This window comes from Ustilago hordei, assembly GCF_900519145.1.
Source record: "Ustilago hordei strain Uho2 genome assembly, contig: UHO2_contig_03, whole genome shotgun sequence".
In the NCBI taxonomy this organism is placed as follows: Eukaryota; Fungi; Basidiomycota; class Ustilaginomycetes; order Ustilaginales; family Ustilaginaceae; genus Ustilago; species Ustilago hordei.
Genome location: NW_024545288.1, coordinates 1,813,182 through 1,831,318, shown reverse-complemented (window position 1 = coordinate 1,831,318; position 18,137 = coordinate 1,813,182). Strand labels below are relative to the sequence as shown.

Here is an 18,137-nt window from a genome sequence, read left to right as displayed (position 1 = left end):
GGACTGAGTGGAAAGGGTCAAAGTGATGTGACGAACGCGGCTGCTGTGTAAAAAGAGAAGCTAGAGCTCGTCTTGTTGCTGAATGTCGCTGATTGGTTGGCTTGATTTGCCGGGGTATCGAAGCTGTCTATCTCGCACTACTGTGTATGTTCGAGAAGCAACGAGCTTTGCGAAATGGGTGATGAAAGGTGTAGGATGAATGTACGGATGGATGGATGAGAAGACCGGAGGCAAGAAGGATCGTAGGAAAGCTCAGTTCTCGAAAACCTCGAAATTGAGGATTGCCCTTGTATGCGCGACTAGCGCTAACTAATTTCGGAGCCGATTCATCTTTCAATGAGCCGCCGACTCACACTCACCTTCTTGCCATTGCATTCGCACTCTTCCTCAGTCGGTCTCCATCACCATCCATCCTTTGTGCAGAGGAATGTGCAACGATGCAGATGTCTATTAATGGGACTGAAAAAGCCTTGCACCAGACCTGATGGCATCGGCAGGCTTTTGGCTACACAGTTGAAGCTTATTCTTCCGCGGAGAAGAAGTCTCGCTTCGGCAAAGCAACCATGCGGGGCCCTCGACAGTTACAGCGATGCAGGTACACAGTCAAGCCGGTCTCAGAAGCAGCACAACGAGGGTCTACATCAAGGCAGACCCTTCCTTGCTGTCGCCCGTGCAGATCTCTAGCTGCAAACAAGCACAGCCCGAGTCCAGAAGCAAAGGCGTCTTTGGATTTTGTTGCATGATTGAATTGCGAGGGGGGCATGCTTCAAACGCACACAGTCATATGATAGAGGCCATGATGCAAGTTGGAACGTGATGTTGGAGTTGAGAAAATCTGCTTTGTCGTTGCCGATTACAACTTTACATAGCGTATCTTTTGTGTTGCAAGAGGTAGTCGAGAGGAAACGAGCACAGTGTAGCGAACGGGAGTCAAAGCAGACAGAACAAGAGAAGAAGAAAGTCAGTATGAAAGAAATCGGTTTCAAGACACCGGCAGAAAAGGTTCGAACTCACTTCCTGGTCCATTCACGAGCAGTGCTCTCGTATCGCTGACGATCGGTCTTGTATAAGTTGGCAATCTCGGGCACGAGCGGATCATCGGGATTTGGGTCGGTGAGCATGGAGCAGATCGAGAGCAAAACCTTGGAGATGGTAAGCGCAGGAGACCACTGATCCCTGAGAATGTCGAGGCAGATGCTGCCGTTGCTGTTGATGTTGGGGTGGTAGATCTTGGTGGAGAACGAGACCTTGGGTGGCTTGAAAGGGTAGTCGGTGGGGAAAGTGATGGAAAGGAAGAAGACACCACCGGCGTAAGGGGAGTCACCGGGGCCCATGATTGTGGCTTGCCATTGGAACATGTTGTCGCCAGTAGGACCGGCAGAGCAGGAGGAGGGAGGATCACGGCCAAGATCGGCGAGCTCCTTGTTAATTCTCTTCATCGCCATTTTCTGTTGTCGTGCAGAGCCAAGGTCAGAGTGAATGATATGGACGAACAGATCGAGCAGATGTGCGGAAGGACGAATTTATCGAGAACAGTGGCAGTGACAGTAATGCACGGAGCGAGTTGGAGGGAGATGATCGAAAAATGCAGCAGGGATCAAGATGTTAGTAGTTGCTCTTCGAATTCGATTAAGTGCGTTACAGACGGCAGAAACATCCCACGTCGTCGACGATAGATACGGCGAAGCTGTGTTAAGAGGTTTATCGCTGTTATAACTCAATCGCTGTGATTCTTCGAGTTGCCATGCCGTCTCAGGTTCAGGGTTGATCTTCGGAGTGGCAATTTGTCCTGGAGTCACCCTTCAGAAGGGTCAGCTGAGCCTTTCCAAGCATGTTTGCGTCCTACTCTAGGCGTGTCCTGTCCAACAGCACCACAACATCATTGAACCAAACCAAGGTGGGGCCGATAATGATCGCTGCTGACGGAATGCAGGACCTGTCGGTGGAGAGGCTCTTCCGCAGCTTCAAGCGTACGATGCGGTCCTATATGCTCCATTCCGTCCTTAGATGTCGTTTGCGGATAATCCATGTCATCGTTGAGTGCCGAGAATGAAAACTTACTGCTAATATATGTGCCTATCCGGCTGGGTGGTCCTTAATCGAGAGGGTTATAGGATTGACGATAAATCGGACTCGAGTGCGTGAGTCTGATAGAAAATGCGGTCGAAGAATGCAAAAGCTGTGATGCTGACGGTGCTGAACGCTGTTGTTGATGATGGTGGAGAAGGGATAAGAGATGGAAAGTGCAATCACAACTGTGAATGTGTCGCGACCAGACGATGTGGACTCTGACACTCCATCGAGAAAGACACATTCACTTGCCTGCCTGAGCTACTGAGCGGAGACACACACACACACACTCTCTCTCTCTCTCTCTCTCTCTCTCTCTCTCTCTCTCCACTCCGGGCTGAGTGTGTGTTGCTTTCGCCTCTCTCTCACCTTCTCTCGATCTCTTGGCTACAAGCTGGCGTCTATTTTGGAAAGACGTTGTTGGTAATATTTCAAAGGGACTTTTGGTTGGGACGAATAGGAAACTGCGCAGCCAAGGTTTGAAAATTCTTAACTCCTTTCGAACTCAAAATCCCAAGTCAAGTCAAATCGAAATCAAACACAGCTGCGCAGTCACCTTCCTTTTACTTCACCTAATCGATGTTAGGCCTAATTTTGGTTTTCGCCCCTTTCAGAAGATGGCGGAAGGAAGGAAAGTGGAGGATACGACTCGGTTATCGGCCGTATCAACGGATGACTTTCTTCTTTGACACTTCTTGGCTCGCTGCCGATGAACGATGTTTGACAGCTGCCTGATACCTACGATCAGCAACACCTAACTTGCTCTACGGCATGATTGGGGTTACTGTACCCCGGGCCTTTATCTGACACATGGAAGAGGACCCTCGAGTGCGGGGAAGGCTTGAAACTGGTTCCGTCCCTTCAAGGAGTTCGGGAGTTGTGAGATGGACCGTGACTATCCGCCCTAGACGATCGGGAAGAACTAGCTCATTTGGCTCGGCCCGATCACACGATTCAGTTCTAGTGTTCTGATGAGCTCCTCGCTGCTGTAGCAAGCAAGGTAGCGTTTTTTGATTACACACAGCAAAAGAAGGAAAAATAGAGGTACAAATACAATGCGGAGCCTTTCAAAGCAGGCTCATTGCGAATGCGAGCGAGATCCTAAACATAAGAGGCAGACGACGGGGAACGGGTTTCCTGCTTTGGAAACCAGCTTAGAAAAGCCTAGCAGCCGGCAAGCTCCTTGGCATCACGAATGCGAGCAGAGACGTTGGCCCAGTTGGGCTCCTTGGCAACAGGGGCTGGCGCAGAGGCGTCGAGAACAACCTGGAGCCTGTTCTTGGACCACAAACGACCGTCAAGGTTTCGGAGTGTGGTAGAGGCAGCCATGGATGGAGCCGCAGAGGTCTTGAGACCAGCAGAGGTAGCGGCAGAAGCAAGGCCAGCGACGGCGGGCTGGCGAGCAAGAGCAGCGGAGAAGCGGACGGCGGAAGCGATCATGCTAGCTAGAGTGTGTTTGTTAGATATGAGAGTGTAGGGAGCTTAGGCTGTTGAGTGTTGGGCAAGGTAGAGTAGCAAAGAGTCGGGTTACAGGGAACACGGGTTACCCTTGCCTGAAGATCAAGGTATATATGTCTAAAGATGCCCAGCGCTTCAAGGGCTCGGGACTCAAGCTTGGCTTGTAGTGTCTTACGATGTCCAGGCGGACAGACATCGTTGACGCACAACCACAGTGTTCGTCATTCGACCGAAGGGAGGGGTTGCAAAACTTGATATCAAGCAGCGGAAGGCCCACTGCTGTTGTTACGCCTTACTGCAGACACTTCTTTGTCCGATTTCAATGTGGGTACCGTGGACGCTCAGTGCGAAGCATCAAATGAGGGAGGGCAAGAGGAACCGGCAGGATCTGATCTGATCTAACTAGCAAAATAAGCGAGCAGCTGTCCCTTAGATCGCTCTCACGACCTTCAGCAAAGCGATGAGCAAGGTGCAAAGCATGCTAAGTTAGCTTCAGCTTGCAGTCTCAGTCTCGCTAGCATCGAGGAGGTACACCCTCTTTTTCTGCCTTGCAGGACTGCTTTCATCGAAGCAAATGGTGCGATGACGGCACTCCACTTTGACTGCCCCACTGCGCTTCCGTCAATTTTCTCAGCTTTCTCCGCGTATATTGCCCAATTTTCCGTTCCTTTTTCAGCGCTGTGAAAAATCTCGATTTCGTTTAGATTTTCCCGCTTCTTTTTTTCGGTTGCTCGTCAAGTGCCGCCGCCGTCATCGTTAGCCTCTTTCAACGACTAACTCCGCTTCTATACTTTGTATACACAGGCGAGGCTAGGATCGTGAATTCGCACAGAGGAGATGGCCCTAAGCGACCATCAGAGACATGTTCTTCATTTGGTCTTCGTTTTTGGCGCGCCCGTCCAAGTTGAGTTCCTGTTGGTGAGCTTCGACCGACGGAGCCGCCGCGTTGAGTGGGTTGGCGTCGCATCCTCTCTCCCGCCATCGGTGTGAGAGAGACTGAGCTTTTGATGGGAGGTGCTTACACTTGTGTCGATGCTTTTGGTCACTGGATGTCAACCTGCGGAAAGCGAGCTTGTTTTCGCCAGCTTGACAATGCTTGGCCTAATGTCCATGGGTTCATGCCCCTTCATCCTCTGCCTCTGCCCTTTGCCCTGCAGCCCGCAATCACTCTAGAGATTGCGGCTTCTTCGTCGGTAGAAGCTAGCTCCTCATTTACGCAAGCTCGGCTCCAGCCTGTACTCAAGCTGCAAGAAGTACCAGTTGAACAACCTCACCACATGTATCATACAGCTTGCATCGCAGCAGAGAGCACCCTAGAATTCCATGCTTGCAGATGGCACACAGTGTCATGTACTGTAGGGTATTCTGTGCAGCTTGCATCTTATTAGCGCCTCTTTACGCGCCCACCATCCTCCTTCGTGCTAACGTTCCCGCAGGAATAGGTAGCTTGGGCAGCGTTCTCGATCTAGAACAGGGAGGTGCTGCTCCAGCGAAAGCAGCTTTGCGTCCGGGCTCGTAAGAAGATCAAACCTCCGGACACGGGCCGGATGAGCATTCGATTACGGCTCGATGCGCGTGAAGACTTTGAAGGCGTGTTCATCTGTGACGAGCCAACGAGAGCTCAGCGCATGACAAGTAAAGTAAGTTTCGCATCGAGTTTCTCCAGCCGAAGATTGCGATGAACACGACCCAACGGATGAGTATGCACAAGTTGCTTCGTTTCAATGTGCATTGTATTCGACATCATAACAGCTTAGCGTGGAAGCGAGGATGTGCCGGGCAAAATCTAAGCTGCCGACCATCTTCCACCGTAGGCGAGCCTGATCACAAACTTTTGCTTCCCAATTGGGTTTCGAGCCTTTCTTTTTCCAGCCTTTGCTTTGGGTCAAGGCGACACCTTCCTGGCTACCTTCACGAGGTGAAGTTAGAGTCAAGGTCTTGTTGGCAAGCAAGCATCAAGAGCTTGACCCCGCACAAGGGTGCGATACTGTCTCGCGTCCCCGCTGTGTCTTCGATTGAAATCTTTCCGTCCGCAAGCCATTTCCCATCGGAGAATCCCAGTGCATCCTCTCCACCACTTCCTCCATCACTTGCACGGACTGCTAATCTCAAGACATCACAATTGACCAAGAAGACCAAGTGTGAACGTTGACATTGACATTGCATAAACAGAGCAAATGAGAGAGAATCGTTACGGAGTTCGTCAGCTTGATACAAAGGTCAGGGATCCTGGAGCAGAGGAGTGTACGTGAAAAGAAGAATTTGACAAGACCGTTCGGACGGGGATGGGGGAAGGGGGAAGTAATTGTTCCAAGAGCCCAAAGAGCTCGCGTGCTATACATGATACAGTTCGTTCATTCGTTTTGATGATGGGGAAGCGTTTTTAGAAGCGCAAGAACTTTGGCCATTCAAAACTCTTATTCGCCTTATCTTCTTCCCCTTCGGCTCTCGCGCCTTCAAGGTCAGCACTTGGCTGTCTCCCGTTACTTCCAGGTCCGGAGCGGAAAGTAGTGTCCAAATCAGCCCAGTTGTACAAAGCTCCAGCGCACGAGGGTGACGCTGTTTGACTACGGGGAGGAGTAGGTCCACTCTGTTGTTGTTGTGCGAGTAGTGCTGCTTGAGCCTCAGCCGCGCGTTGGACGGCGGAGGCTGCACGAGGGGAAGGTCGCCAACTGGCTGAAGCGGGGATCGAGGATAGGCTGCCGCTGCCTCTCGAATGCATGGTTTCTTGAGGTGCGGTTTCGGTGGGGAGGTTGGGGTTGCTGGTTGAGGAAGAGTTGAGAGAAGGGGTCGAGAGCGATGGTGCTAGAGCGGTGGGTACAGGTGCTGAAGTTCCTGGTTGGAGTGAGCGGATGCGAGAGCGTTGTGGGAGAGGGTTTGATTGGAGGTAGGATGGGTTGCTTTCGGTGGCGTCGCGGGCGGCAGTACGAGAGACAGCAGCACCGAGCGATGAGCTCGGGTAGTGACCTCCTGCGGGCGGAGGAACGGTAGGCATAGCTTCAACATCGGCAAAAGGATCCTCGCTCGTCTCGAGCAAGCTATCAAGCCTACTTAGTCCATCACCACTCGAGCTTCGAGGTCTTTTTCCTCTCCTCTCATAAGATCCACTGCCTGCGCCTTCCGTGGCGATTGCACTGGCCACGTCTACTTCGTCCTCATCGCCTTCTTCCTCTTCTTCCCCTACATCATACTCTCCAGTAGCACCGGAGGGGAAGTATACAGCCCTACCCGTGGGTCCAGATTCCTCGCCAGCACCGAGGCCGCGTGTGCTGGTAGTGTTGCCACGACTGAGCACTCCACTAGGACTGTAGCTCGCAGCACCTGTCGACGCACCACTTCCCATACTCGCTTCACTGCTCAGCCCACCCGATCTTCTCCCTCTACCGCCTCTACTGCTACCTCTGCTACGGCTGCTCGATCGATATCCTGAGCGTGTGGAAGCACTGCCTGTGCTCCTAGAACTGAGTTGAGCAACTGCACTGAGGCTGTCCAGCCCGCTGCTTTCGCTTGCGATAGTTCGTCGACCACTGAGAGAGGAGTTCGATTGTGAAGCTGCGTACCCTCCTGCGGTTGAAGGTGAGTTTTGACTCGATAAAGAGGGATGAGATCGCGCGCCCACTGCAGCGCCGGATTCACTTGATCCCCGCTGCCGCTGTTGTTGTCGTTGCTCGCCGGAACTTCCAGATCCCTCCTTCGAGCTCAAATGAGCCACCGGAGAGCTCCTACTAGTATTCGTAGCATGTTCAAGTGCCGATGGACCATACACGCTCGCTCTTTCGCTCCTCACGCTAGACGCTAACCCTGTTTCGCTTGTCTCGAGTCTCGACGCTCTCCTGTTGTGGTGAATGAGTCGGCTGGAGTCTTCGGAAGGTTGTTGATCGTGACTACTCCTACCTTCAGGATCAGCGCCTAGCTCGCCGGATGAGTCTCGATAAAAGCCGGATTGCTGATGTTCAGCGTTACGAGAAGGACAAGAAGTGTCTGGAACCCATGCGTATTGACCCATCGTCAAGCGTCGCCATCCTGCTGCGACTCCGCCGAGGATGCCTGCACTTGCTACTCCGCCTTCCTCGAGTTCAGCTCCCCGGTCCTGTCCTTCTGGGGCATCGTATCGTTGTGTGGGATCGTCAAAGCTGGATTTGTCAACACCGCCAAGAGTATTGCGTGGCGAGGCAGGAGGGGTGACAAATCGATCAGCACCTTCTGAGATTGGACTTTGAATCTGTTCCTCTTCTGCTGTTGCGCGGGGTTGGTCATGGTAGGTGTAATGGGGGAGTGCTTCACCGGCTTGGAGCTGTTGTGCTTCGTATTGGGGAAGAGGCGAAACAATATTGCCTCGAGACCCAGCAGAAGCTGCACCAATGGAGCCAGAGTTGACGCTGAACGCGTGCATCGAGGATAAATGAGTGGTGCGGTTTCCAGAGCTCTGATTATAGCGTGTAGTGCCGGGGGAGTCGGATTTTTCACCGAACTCTCCAACGCTTCGAATGGTAGGCAAACGGGTGCGCTGGAACGTCGATCCGCCACCGCTCATCGTTCCCACTGCTGCGTTAGCATCATCAAGCTCCTTTGCATCAGCTTCTGGGTCTGGCGAAGGCTGGTAGTCGGGACCCAACAGGTTCGAGCCGGAGGAAATGAAACGGCTGTACCTCTCCGGATCGGTCGAGCGTAGATGTCGCAACTCATCAGCTGACATCTCGCTCACGTGCGAAGCTCTGATATCCTGAGCTCCCCGATGGCGGGAGTAAGAGCTTCCTTCGCTCTCTCGATGGCCAGCTGCAAGCGCGCCTAGCCCGCCGAGAGCTGCACCTGCACCCAAGCCCATGAGTGCAGGGTTGACTCCTCCTCCCACACCCGTGCCGGTTAAAGTGCTGCCCATTGTCGTTGCCGAAAAGCGCGGATTTGTAGTCTCCGCCGAACCTGCGTCGACGTTGTTGTACGTTGTCAGCGGTTGCTGCGGTGAAGAGCGAGGCGCCCTTGGAGGAGGTGGCAGACTTGTATTTGTCCCACTGCCACCACTAGACGTGAACCCGCCGGTACTATTACTACTGCTCACCCCCTGTCTTGCTTTTTGGGTATGCGAGCTATTTGTCGCTGCCGAACTAGAAAGAGCTTCCGATCCGCTTCTCGACCCTCTTCCATCCCTACTTGCTCCATACGCAGCAGCTCCACCACTAGCAGCAAGTAAAGCAGCAGCCGGACCGACAACTTCAGCTCTACCCGTCTCTCTCATCTCCTGTCCCGACCCATACCCACTCCGCCCACCTGGCGAGTCATGGGGATTCATCAAACCCCTTCGCTCAGCCATACTTCCATCCCCTACCTCATCGTCACTGAGCGGTTGCTGTTCTTCTTCAATCTCGACCCTGCTTTTATTTTTATTTCGACCCAGAGCGGCGGCAAAGAACCCCGCGAATCCCCCTCCTTGACCACTGGAGGTAGGGGTGGAAGAAGCCACATTTCCAGCAGTAAAATTTCGCTGGGAGCGACGAGAAGCAATGCTTGCACGACGATCAGGTCCAAGTCGACGACCTCCGACAACGAAGAATCCGGATCCAGAACCACCACCGGTGAGATGATCTTCTTCCCAGTCATCGCTGCCTGATAGACTTGGTCGTCGCGCATCAGCAGTACCTGCGGCAGCACCGGTGCCAATGGCTGCATAGTTGCCCCGTGCATTATTCCCGCGGTTGTTGGCTGCGAAGGCTGGTCCAGTTCCACCGGTGGCTGCGGAGAGCACGGCTGCTTGTTGCTTATGCTTTCGTCTTCGACGGAGACAGCAGAGGAGTAGGAGAAGGAGTAGGAGAAGAGCGAAGAATGAGCCGAGGACTATGCCTGCTATTTGGCCGCCGGAAAGGCCGTTGGAGGCTAAATTTTGGGGATTGTTGGGGTTGTTGGGTGCGCCAGCTACTGTCGCTGAGGGGTTGTTGGTGGAGGCGTTGCTGCGAGTAGCGGATGATGTGGGGAGGGAAGAAGCTGGATTGGTGGTGATGTTGGAGCTACCGGTAGGAACTGTTGATGTTGGCGGAGTTGTCGGTGCGGCAGTAGGGTTAGCGGTGTCTGTGGTAGGTGGAGAAGTAGCTGTTGCTGTTGGTGCTGTTGAAGGTGCTGACTCTGCAGTCACTGATCCGTCCTGTGTGCCAGCGGCTGTCCCTCCTGCTGTTGCAGCAGTATCTGTCGGTGCTGCAGGTGTCGTTGCTGCAGGTATGGGTGCAGCTGTCTGTGTTGCCCCTCCTCCATCTGCACTTCCTCCATTACTCTCGCCTGCTGTTGCGGTTGCAGTCGGCGCCACGCCATTGCTCTCAGTCGCTGTCGGCGTAGCAGAAGGAAGCGCCTGTCCCGGAGTAGTATACAGTGTCCCCAAATCCGGAGCAGGAAATGGCCCCGTATACAGCAAAGGCACATTCACCACCGAGTACGTGACACTTGTCGTCACCTCTTGGATAGTACCGAGTGTCTGAAAGGGTGCAAAGCCGCCTTGCGGATCATACACCACTTGAGTGATGGTCGAGGTGTAGGTGATGACATTTGTCGCGACCGGTGAGTACGAGAGATATGAAGGCAGGGCCTGGTCGGTTGGACCTGGCCCTGGAGCCTGTTGTGGGAGGGTGGCCATGCGTGTTGATCGAACGGGAAGTTTGAGACCAGCTCAAGTTGTGCTGACGGGCTCAGCCCGTGCACCCGAAAAGGGCTTCGTGAGAGAACGTTGTTTGACTGATAGTGTGGCATGTCATCACAGAGATAGAAGAAGAAGAAGAAGAAGAAGAAGAGATGGTGTAAGAAAGACAGAACGAGGTCGACGACAAAGACAATGTTCAAGCCACGTTCCTGGAAGCAAACAAGCCCGATTCACAGATGGAGGGCCTTTGAATCTTTGGCAAGACAAGATAAGAAGAGGTGACACCACTTTGCGACCATCGAAGAAACTTACCTCTTGTCACAGGAACCTCGAGAGGGAAAGTGGGCTGCAACGCTCCGCGGGCTGAAGGAACGGGCGGATGACACCAACTGTGGATCCTGACAACCAATTTCCAACCCAGCACGAACTTGCGCCCTTACGGACGGCGCTGCTGAGTTTGCAGATGCTAAATGTGTTTGTGGCGGCGTCGAAGGCGGAAGATTGATGTGCCATACGTCTCGGAACCAAAGATCCGGTTCGAGGAGGCTCATCGGATGTGTATGGTCAGAAGGCAAGATGATGATGGTGAGGACGGGGGGATAGAAGTTGGAGCAGGAAGCGGAATATGCAAGCTAGGTGGGGGAGCGGGGAATGGATGGGAGAGTATGCAGCCTTGTGTAACCTCTACACTACTTCTCTCGGATCGAAGGGCGGGTTCAAGGCAGGCTCATCTTCGACTTGAGGACCGAGCTCGCTTTCATTCAGGCACACCTTCTCATGCCCGTGCTTCAACGCAGCAAGCTGAACTACTCTGGGCTTATTTCACTCTTCATTGTCACTATGTTGAGCAGCTATTCACGAACACAAGAAGACTGTAGAATAGGTAGCACAGGAGAAGCAAGATACAAGGAGCAGAGGCCGACACTAAAACTTACTGACAAGATTTGGGGCTGAAACCTCTTTACTGCCAGAAGTAGGCTTCTTTCGCCTCTGTTCCAATCCTTCCGCCAACTCAAGACAGGGGCGCAGTGATGTGCCATGTCATACACACACCCAAACCAAGTGTTGTGTTTGCAGCTAAATGTGGAACGAGTAGAGCTTCACTGAACGAAAGGAAAATGCACGAGGCCCCTTTCCTGCATAAATGGCACTGGAGGACTCAGGGGCTGTTTTCGCACAAGCTGACGTCTGTTGTTTTGCGAGTCCAACACTTGGAGCGATCGATTCAGGTCTTCTCATCGAGAGCCCCTAGGCATTCATCACTCTTCCTCGTGGCAGCTTATGGACACACAGCTTCTCCCTTCGCATCGCCGCTTCAGTGTGTGTACAATCGGGAGAGTGATTACCTTTGCATCACATCATCAACAATATCGGCGAATCGGGAAGGATCGAAATCGGGAAACGCTTCCACTTCCTCCCTTCTCGCTCTGTCTACATCTTGTGCCAGCGTCTCCTCTTTCCCCACAACCAGGAACCTCTCTTTGCCCAGTGCTTCCGCTAACTCCACCTGATGGTTGTCCATCAAGCTCGTATTTGGTACAACCACCAACTTTGGCGGCTTTGGCCGCATCCTCAATGTGTCCAAGATCGTACCTGATCCAGCATGACTAACAACAACATCAGCTGTACCGATATATGGCTTGAGATCTGGTGCAAACTGGAATAGCTCCAACTCGACGCCCTGCTCTGTGGTCGCTTCTAGTGTCGCGCCTTGCATAGCAGAGTTAATTGTCGCGGTAGTGTTGCCTGACGTCGCTTGTGCTTCTTCGATGATTCGATCAAATAAGCCTTTGCCTGCGCTTTCCGTGTCTGCGTCGTTGCTGGTTGATGTAGAAGAGGCCGCGGAAGGTCGAAGTCGAAGACCAGGGATAGTGCCAGTTTGACCAGGGTCCAGACCAGGAATAGCAGCACTGCTTTGATAGACTCGTCGACCGTCGATGATTCGCAGACCTGGCTCGGGGACGATCTCGCTGCCGCTGTCGACTGATGCTAGCGCAGAGGAAATGAGAATGTCGGCTATTGATGAGTTACCATATTGCAGTACTACTTTGGGCGATGTCGATGAGAGGTGAGCGATGCTGTCGAGGAAGGGTTGTGAGAGAACGGCACGGATTAGAGAGTCGAATCGGGTAGTGCCGACTGTGACGAAAATGCGAAGTTGTTCATCGTTCGTCAACCTGGATTTGTTGAGCTCGCTCACCATGATGGGTGGTGTCGAGGCGTCGATGACATCGTCACGATGGGACCAGTGGCAGTTGTGAAGGGTCGAAAAGGTGGAAGGTTGAGTTGGTAAACTGTGTAAAATGAGAAGAATTGAGCGACCAAATTCTCGCCAGAAAGAATTACACTGGAGATGTTGCCTTAATCGCAGCGCACGGACTGAGCAGCAGAGACTTCAGGTTGCCTCGACTCCTCCACACCTTCTCCTCCTCCTCCTTCTCTCCACCATCTCAAGCTAGCCCAACCTTTTCGAGGCTAGCATAAGTCCCTCAATCCCTCCATAACCATCGCAGTTCTAGTGCATCATCGCCCAAAATGGAAGCAATCACCCGAGCAGGAAAAGCATTCCTCGACTCCACCTCTGACATGCTCCAAAGCGCTCTCGTCACATCCTCCGACACCGCTTCTTCCCACAACTCCGCCAACCACACCCAGTCACTCACCAAAGACATCGTTGTATCCCAAATTCTCATCCATCCTATCAAGTCATGCCGAGGCACATCCGTCACTGAAGCGCCCTTCGACCATCAAGGTCTGCAGTACGATCGAACATGGCTCATCATCGATGCCTCCACTAAAAAGTTCTACACTGCTCGAGAACTTTCCAAGATGGTCCTCATCCATCCTAAAATCCAGCATGAAAGCAATACGCTCTCTATTGAGATTCCACAGTCGGAGACGGGTACGCCAGCGTCGAAGGTGGAAGTGGCGTTGCAACCGAGTGAGGAGGAGGTGAAGGGGTATGAAGTGGTAGAAGGGATTTATATCTGGGGCGTGTATGTTGATGGATATGCGGTGTCAAAGGAAGCTGATGAGAAGTTGTCGGTGTACTTTGGGAAGGAAGTAAGGCTGGTGAGAAAAGGTCCAAGTGCAAGAGAGAGTGGACCGACGGATCCGGATGGAAAGGTAGAGTGGAAGGATGCGGTACTAAGGTACCAAGATTTCTATCCCTGCTTGTTGGCTTCAGCAGAGAGTCTGAGAGATGTACAGAGGACATTGACTGCTTCTGTCTACCCTCAACTCTCCAGCTCCTCGGAGGGAGAGGAGAAGGGTAGGGAGGTAAAAGTCCCAGCTTCAGTAAACCGTGAATACTGGACCCCTGAAGAACTCTCATCCCTCCCCATTACCCGGTTTAGACCCAACATCATCGTCGACAACGCCCCCTCCTCCGACACAAAACTCACTCCTTGGGAGGAAGACGCCTGGACAGCAGCAGAGTTCTTCGACTCCTCCTCTTCCCCCTCAGAGCTACCGCTGGGTGCAGAAGCAGAAGGAAAGGGAAGGGCAGGGATCTACATGCTTGCCAAATGTGCTAGATGTATGGTTCCCAACATTGACCCTGAAACAGGTGTCAGAGACAATATTTTGCCTTACAGGGTGTTGCAAGAGTACAGACAGGTGGATCCGGTAGCTGCGAAGAAGGGCAAGCCTTGTTTCGGAATGCTCAGTGTTCCGAGGGAGAAGCAAGGGGTGGTGAAAGTGGGCGATGTGTTTAGGGTTACAAAGACGACTGATCCCGAGACTAGGCCTTCTCCTGTCTAATGCGCGATCTCTCTAACTTCTTGGATGTATTATAGATCCGAATCATGTCTGAAAGGGTATGATGTGACTATTTCTCGCGTGACTACTCTTAGTAACATTAATATACAACGTGCCTCACTTTAGAGTGCTGCGGGTTTAGTGTCGATTTCGTTCTTCCCTAGCCCTCAACTTCAACCTTGCCTCATCTGTCAACAATGCCTTCCTCGTCTTCTCGTACCACTTGAACAACATATTCCTATCAAACCTCAGCGCATCCAACCATTCCTGCGGAACCATATCGCTGTCTAATAACTCGCTGTCCCTATCCTCATCGATCTTTGGCACATAGACAATGTCGTCCCTCGACCCTTCCTTTCCGTTACCACTTGCCCCGCTGACCTTCGACGAACTCTCTTCCAAATCCATGAGGATCGAATAGTAGTCTTCCTGTGCAAAGATCGCTTTGAATCTTCGGTAGGGTTCAGAGGGAGAGATGCGTTCGACACCGGTAACGACTAAGCCGGTCAAGTCTTCGTAGAGTTTGCGGACCGCTTTCTCGTCTTCCATTGCTGCTAAAGACGTTGAGGCGGCGGTGGATTCGGTGGTGCTCTTTGCCGGTTTAGCGGCGGTGGAAGTGGGAGCGGAGGAAGAAGCAGCCGCGAGCAAAGCTTTTGACTGAGCAATTTCCTGCTCCAGCTGCAACTTGTAATTGCGCACATCTTCCTCTAGTCTCTTTTGGACGCGCTGTGCTTCTGCGAGTTCCTTCTTATGTTGTTTCTCCATCTCCTCCAACCGATCGGATGGTTCAGGTGCCACACTTTCCCTAACACTAGCATTGAGGATGCTCATACTCCTATCACCGCTCTCGGGCTCTTTTGTCCTCCTCTCTGCCGCTTCCACCTTAACCTTCAGTGAAGCGATGAGGTCTTTATCATGCCTATACCTCGCTTCGGCAGCCTTTTTGAACTCTTCCAATGCTTGTTCTGGAGCTGTATTCCTTAGTTGTCTCAGCTCGTCGTATTGAGACTGAATCTCATCCCTTTCGGTGCGAAGACTGTCAACGCGCTCTTCGAGCATCTGCTCGCGTTTTGAAACGAGCTTATTGAGTTTCTTGTCCACCCATTCGTCGTATGCTTTACGCTCAAGAAGGAGTTCTTCGGAGAGAGTAGAGGCTGGTTGCTCTTCTTCTTCGACATCTGAGGTGGTGTCTCGATTGGTCTTCTTTTTGATTGGTCGGACCTGGTCGTAGTCCCCCTCGGCTTTGTCTGGCGCACGTTTGGAGCGAGATGGTACAGCGCCAGAGGAAGATTTGTGTGAGGTCTTGCTGCTGGGTAGAAGAGCAGAAGCCTTCTTCACACGACGGTAGTCGTCTGCATCTGACTGGTCCTCTTCATCGGATGCAGGGCGTGCTCGGTTGAAGCGTCGCGAAGAAGCGGAGGAAGAGGTGAAATCGAATGGTCGAGATGATGGCATCTTTGCTTCCAGTAGAGGTGTCGGCCCTGGTGATGCTAATTGTCGGCTGTGATTCTGATCGCTTGTGTTGTCCGGAAATGATGACGCGGGTAGCGAGATGGCTTGTCGCCGTGCAGTAGGATGAACGACGCAGAGGTATGGTCGGGGTATAAAGCTGGAGGTGATGGTGTGATCGACTTAGCTTCAAGAGATTAAATGATGATGAAGCTGCGCACGCACAGCCAAGAGAGAGCTCGGATGCAGGCACGTGTGTTGTTTAGTGGGAGACACACACACTTTTTCGAAGAGAAGAATAGTTGAAGATGCGTCGGCATCTCAAGTAAGATGCACATGTTACGGCCGAGACATTGAGACACGGGAGGCTCACGTAAGCGAGAAGTACAATGAGGTACGTAATTGTTGTCATGGTGACAGCACAGTGGCACCCGGTATCATAGCAACACAGGAGTACAAATGAAGAGACACATCCTGCCTCGAATAGGACCAGAGCAGTGAATGGAGTATATATATGTGTTTGTCATTCAGTCTCACATCATGAAAACTAAGCATTACATAGAACATACGGCTGTGGTAAAGGGAGTCTGATCGTGACCCCGATAACGCCGTATATTAATTGTTATCTTCATTTGATTAAGAGTCTGAAGAAGCTATCACCGAGCTAACCGAAACTCGCCGACAACCATGGTAGAAGACACCGAAACGAGGACCAAAGGAGGCAGAAAAGGCAAGAACACCCAGGTTCGGGTCGATAATAATGCCACGAGCGAAAACGAGCCGGAGGCCATCAATGATGAAGCCGACGAAGACACCGATTCCGACTCCGACTTTGATGATGGTGACAAGCGATATAACTTTCGCACCCTAGCAAAGCTCCTCGAACCCGTGCCAAAGCTCATGTCACGAAACTATCATAGCTGGAGCGCCCACGTGAAATCTTTCCTCCGATCCGTGCCTCATGCGATGAAACATCTCGAGGGAACGTACGACAAGAAACACCCGAAATGGAGCCGCTCCCTCGACGATGCTTTAATCAACGCCCTGCGTGGAACAATCGACACTACCGGAGAACACAATGTAAATTACCTCGTTCTAGATGTAATCAAGGAGTACCTTACTTTCAACCAAGTGTGGAGAAAGATCGAAAACGGTCTCACGAATGAAGCCACCAAGACGTCTCACAGACTTGCGCTTATCTCGCAACTCAACGATACAAAGATGTTTAACTCGGACGCCAGAAAGCTAATTCAAGAGATCCGGTCCATACAAACCGAAAGCAGCCTCCTCGGCAAACCATTCGCCGATGATACATTGTTCTCGGCTCTGCAGAAATGCACGATCCGGCATCCGGTGTACAAGGAGACGGTTGCCACCGTCCATCAAATCGATTTCAACGCCCTTGCCACCGCACTAAGCATCCGGCAGACCGCTGTCGAGAGCGTCCCCGCACAAAGGATCGACCCTCGACAAGCCAGTGCTAGAACCGCCGGCAACGACGATCAAAACGAACGGGCCGGAGAGACCGAAGCCGAAGCCGACAACAGCCACGCGAGCTCGAGGAACGCAAGCAAGTCACGCCGAATCCGATGCTGGGTCTGCAAGCGACCGGGACATGGTATCAGTCAATGCGACGCCTTGGTTACCATTCCCAAGGACTCCCCCCTCGCTGAACCTAAATAGGAAGCGTGGTGCTCCCTCACCCTCCCAATGAAATGGCAGGACCCCTCGAACACAAAAGAAACAGCTCATTGGATCTTGGACTCGGGGGCGAGTTACCATATGGTGAACGACTACAGCATGCTCATCCACCCGAGAACTTGCCGAAAGCGGATAATTACCACCGGAAGCGAGGTCTTGGAAGCGGCAGCTATAGGAGATGCAAGCATATCAACAGATTACGGGGAAATCTCTCTGCAAAATGTATTGTATGTAAAGCACCTTAATGTTAACCTTCTGTCAACAAATTCATTAACGGATGAAGGAGCACGAGTGATATTGGACACAACCGGCGGCCAAATTTTTCTAACAAACGGCATGACACTTAAGATTGCAAAGAATCGCGAGCGAGGACTTCTGGAGTTCCGAGGCGACACATGGCAAGAAAGCGCGATGGCCACATCAGCACCATTGTTTGAAGGTGTTGATGAGGAGTTCGAGCATATTGAGAATGAGCCGAAAGTTTCAAAACAACAACTATGGCATGAGCGTCTCGGGCACCCAGGAAGAGATAAAGCTAAGGCGATCACAACCAAGTTAAAGGATAAGCATACCATGAAATTGGATCCAAACACCGCTCTGACGTGTGAGCAGTGCGTACGATCCAAGAGCACAAGCGCTCGGATGGGGAAAGGTAGCAGCGAAAGAGCCGTAGGGCCCCTGGATCTTATCCACGTCGATCTAATAATAGACTCGTCCCACGTGACGGAGTACACATGCACGTTGGTGCTGGTCGACGATCATAGCAAGTATGTGTATGCACAGCCATTGACACGAAAGAGTCATGCCTTTATGCAACTCAAAAGGATTGTTTCGTTCCTGGAGACACAGACGGATCGGAAGCTAAAAGCAATCCGATCCGATCAAGGAACGGAATGGAAAAGCAATGATGCATTAGAATGGTCGTTAGAAAAGGGCATAGAGTGGCAAACCACCGTAGGGTACAACAGCAAACAAAATGGACGGGTAGAAAGAATGAACAGGACCCTTGGAGAGAAGATGAGAACGTTGCTAATGCAGAGGAGACTACCGAAGAAGTTCTGGCCATACGCGATCAGAGCTG

The 18,137-nt window shown here is 52.2% G+C and overlaps 6 protein-coding genes across 6 annotated transcripts; 2 read left to right on the top strand and 4 right to left on the bottom strand.

Annotated features, from left to right (window-relative positions):
- Positions 1-3,234: 3,234 nt before the first annotated feature.
- Positions 3,235-3,510, bottom strand: UHO2_02138 (uncharacterized protein; the record flags this gene model as incomplete). The annotated part of the gene is made up of 1 exon (XM_041559575.1): positions 3,235-3,510. One exon carries the CDS (start codon positions 3,508-3,510, stop codon positions 3,235-3,237), a length of 276 nt encoding a protein of 91 aa, XP_041415509.1.
- A 2,401-nt stretch (positions 3,511-5,911) lies between these two features.
- Positions 5,912-10,144, bottom strand: UHO2_02137 (uncharacterized protein; the record flags this gene model as incomplete). The annotated part of the gene is made up of 1 exon (XM_041559574.1): positions 5,912-10,144. One exon carries the CDS (start codon positions 10,142-10,144, stop codon positions 5,912-5,914), a length of 4,233 nt encoding a protein of 1,410 aa, XP_041415508.1.
- A 473-nt stretch (positions 10,145-10,617) lies between these two features.
- On the top strand, positions 10,618-11,025 carry UHO2_02136 (uncharacterized protein; the record flags this gene model as incomplete). Its single annotated transcript, XM_041559573.1, has 1 exon — positions 10,618-11,025. The coding sequence occupies one exon, from the start codon at positions 10,618-10,620 to the stop codon at positions 11,023-11,025; it is 408 nt and encodes a 135-aa protein (XP_041415507.1).
- Positions 11,026-11,489: 464 nt separating this feature from the next.
- On the bottom strand, positions 11,490-12,350 carry UHO2_02135 (uncharacterized protein; the record flags this gene model as incomplete). Its single annotated transcript, XM_041559572.1, has 1 exon — positions 11,490-12,350. The coding sequence occupies one exon, from the start codon at positions 12,348-12,350 to the stop codon at positions 11,490-11,492; it is 861 nt and encodes a 286-aa protein (XP_041415506.1).
- Positions 12,351-12,682: 332 nt separating this feature from the next.
- Positions 12,683-13,909, top strand: UHO2_02134 (uncharacterized protein; the record flags this gene model as incomplete). Its single annotated transcript, XM_041559571.1, has 1 exon — positions 12,683-13,909. One exon carries the CDS (start codon positions 12,683-12,685, stop codon positions 13,907-13,909), a length of 1,227 nt encoding a protein of 408 aa, XP_041415505.1.
- Positions 13,910-14,044: 135 nt separating this feature from the next.
- On the bottom strand, positions 14,045-15,361 carry UHO2_02133 (uncharacterized protein; the record flags this gene model as incomplete). The annotated part of the gene is made up of 1 exon (XM_041559570.1): positions 14,045-15,361. One exon carries the CDS (start codon positions 15,359-15,361, stop codon positions 14,045-14,047), a length of 1,317 nt encoding a protein of 438 aa, XP_041415504.1.
- Positions 15,362-18,137: the final 2,776 nt, after the last annotated feature.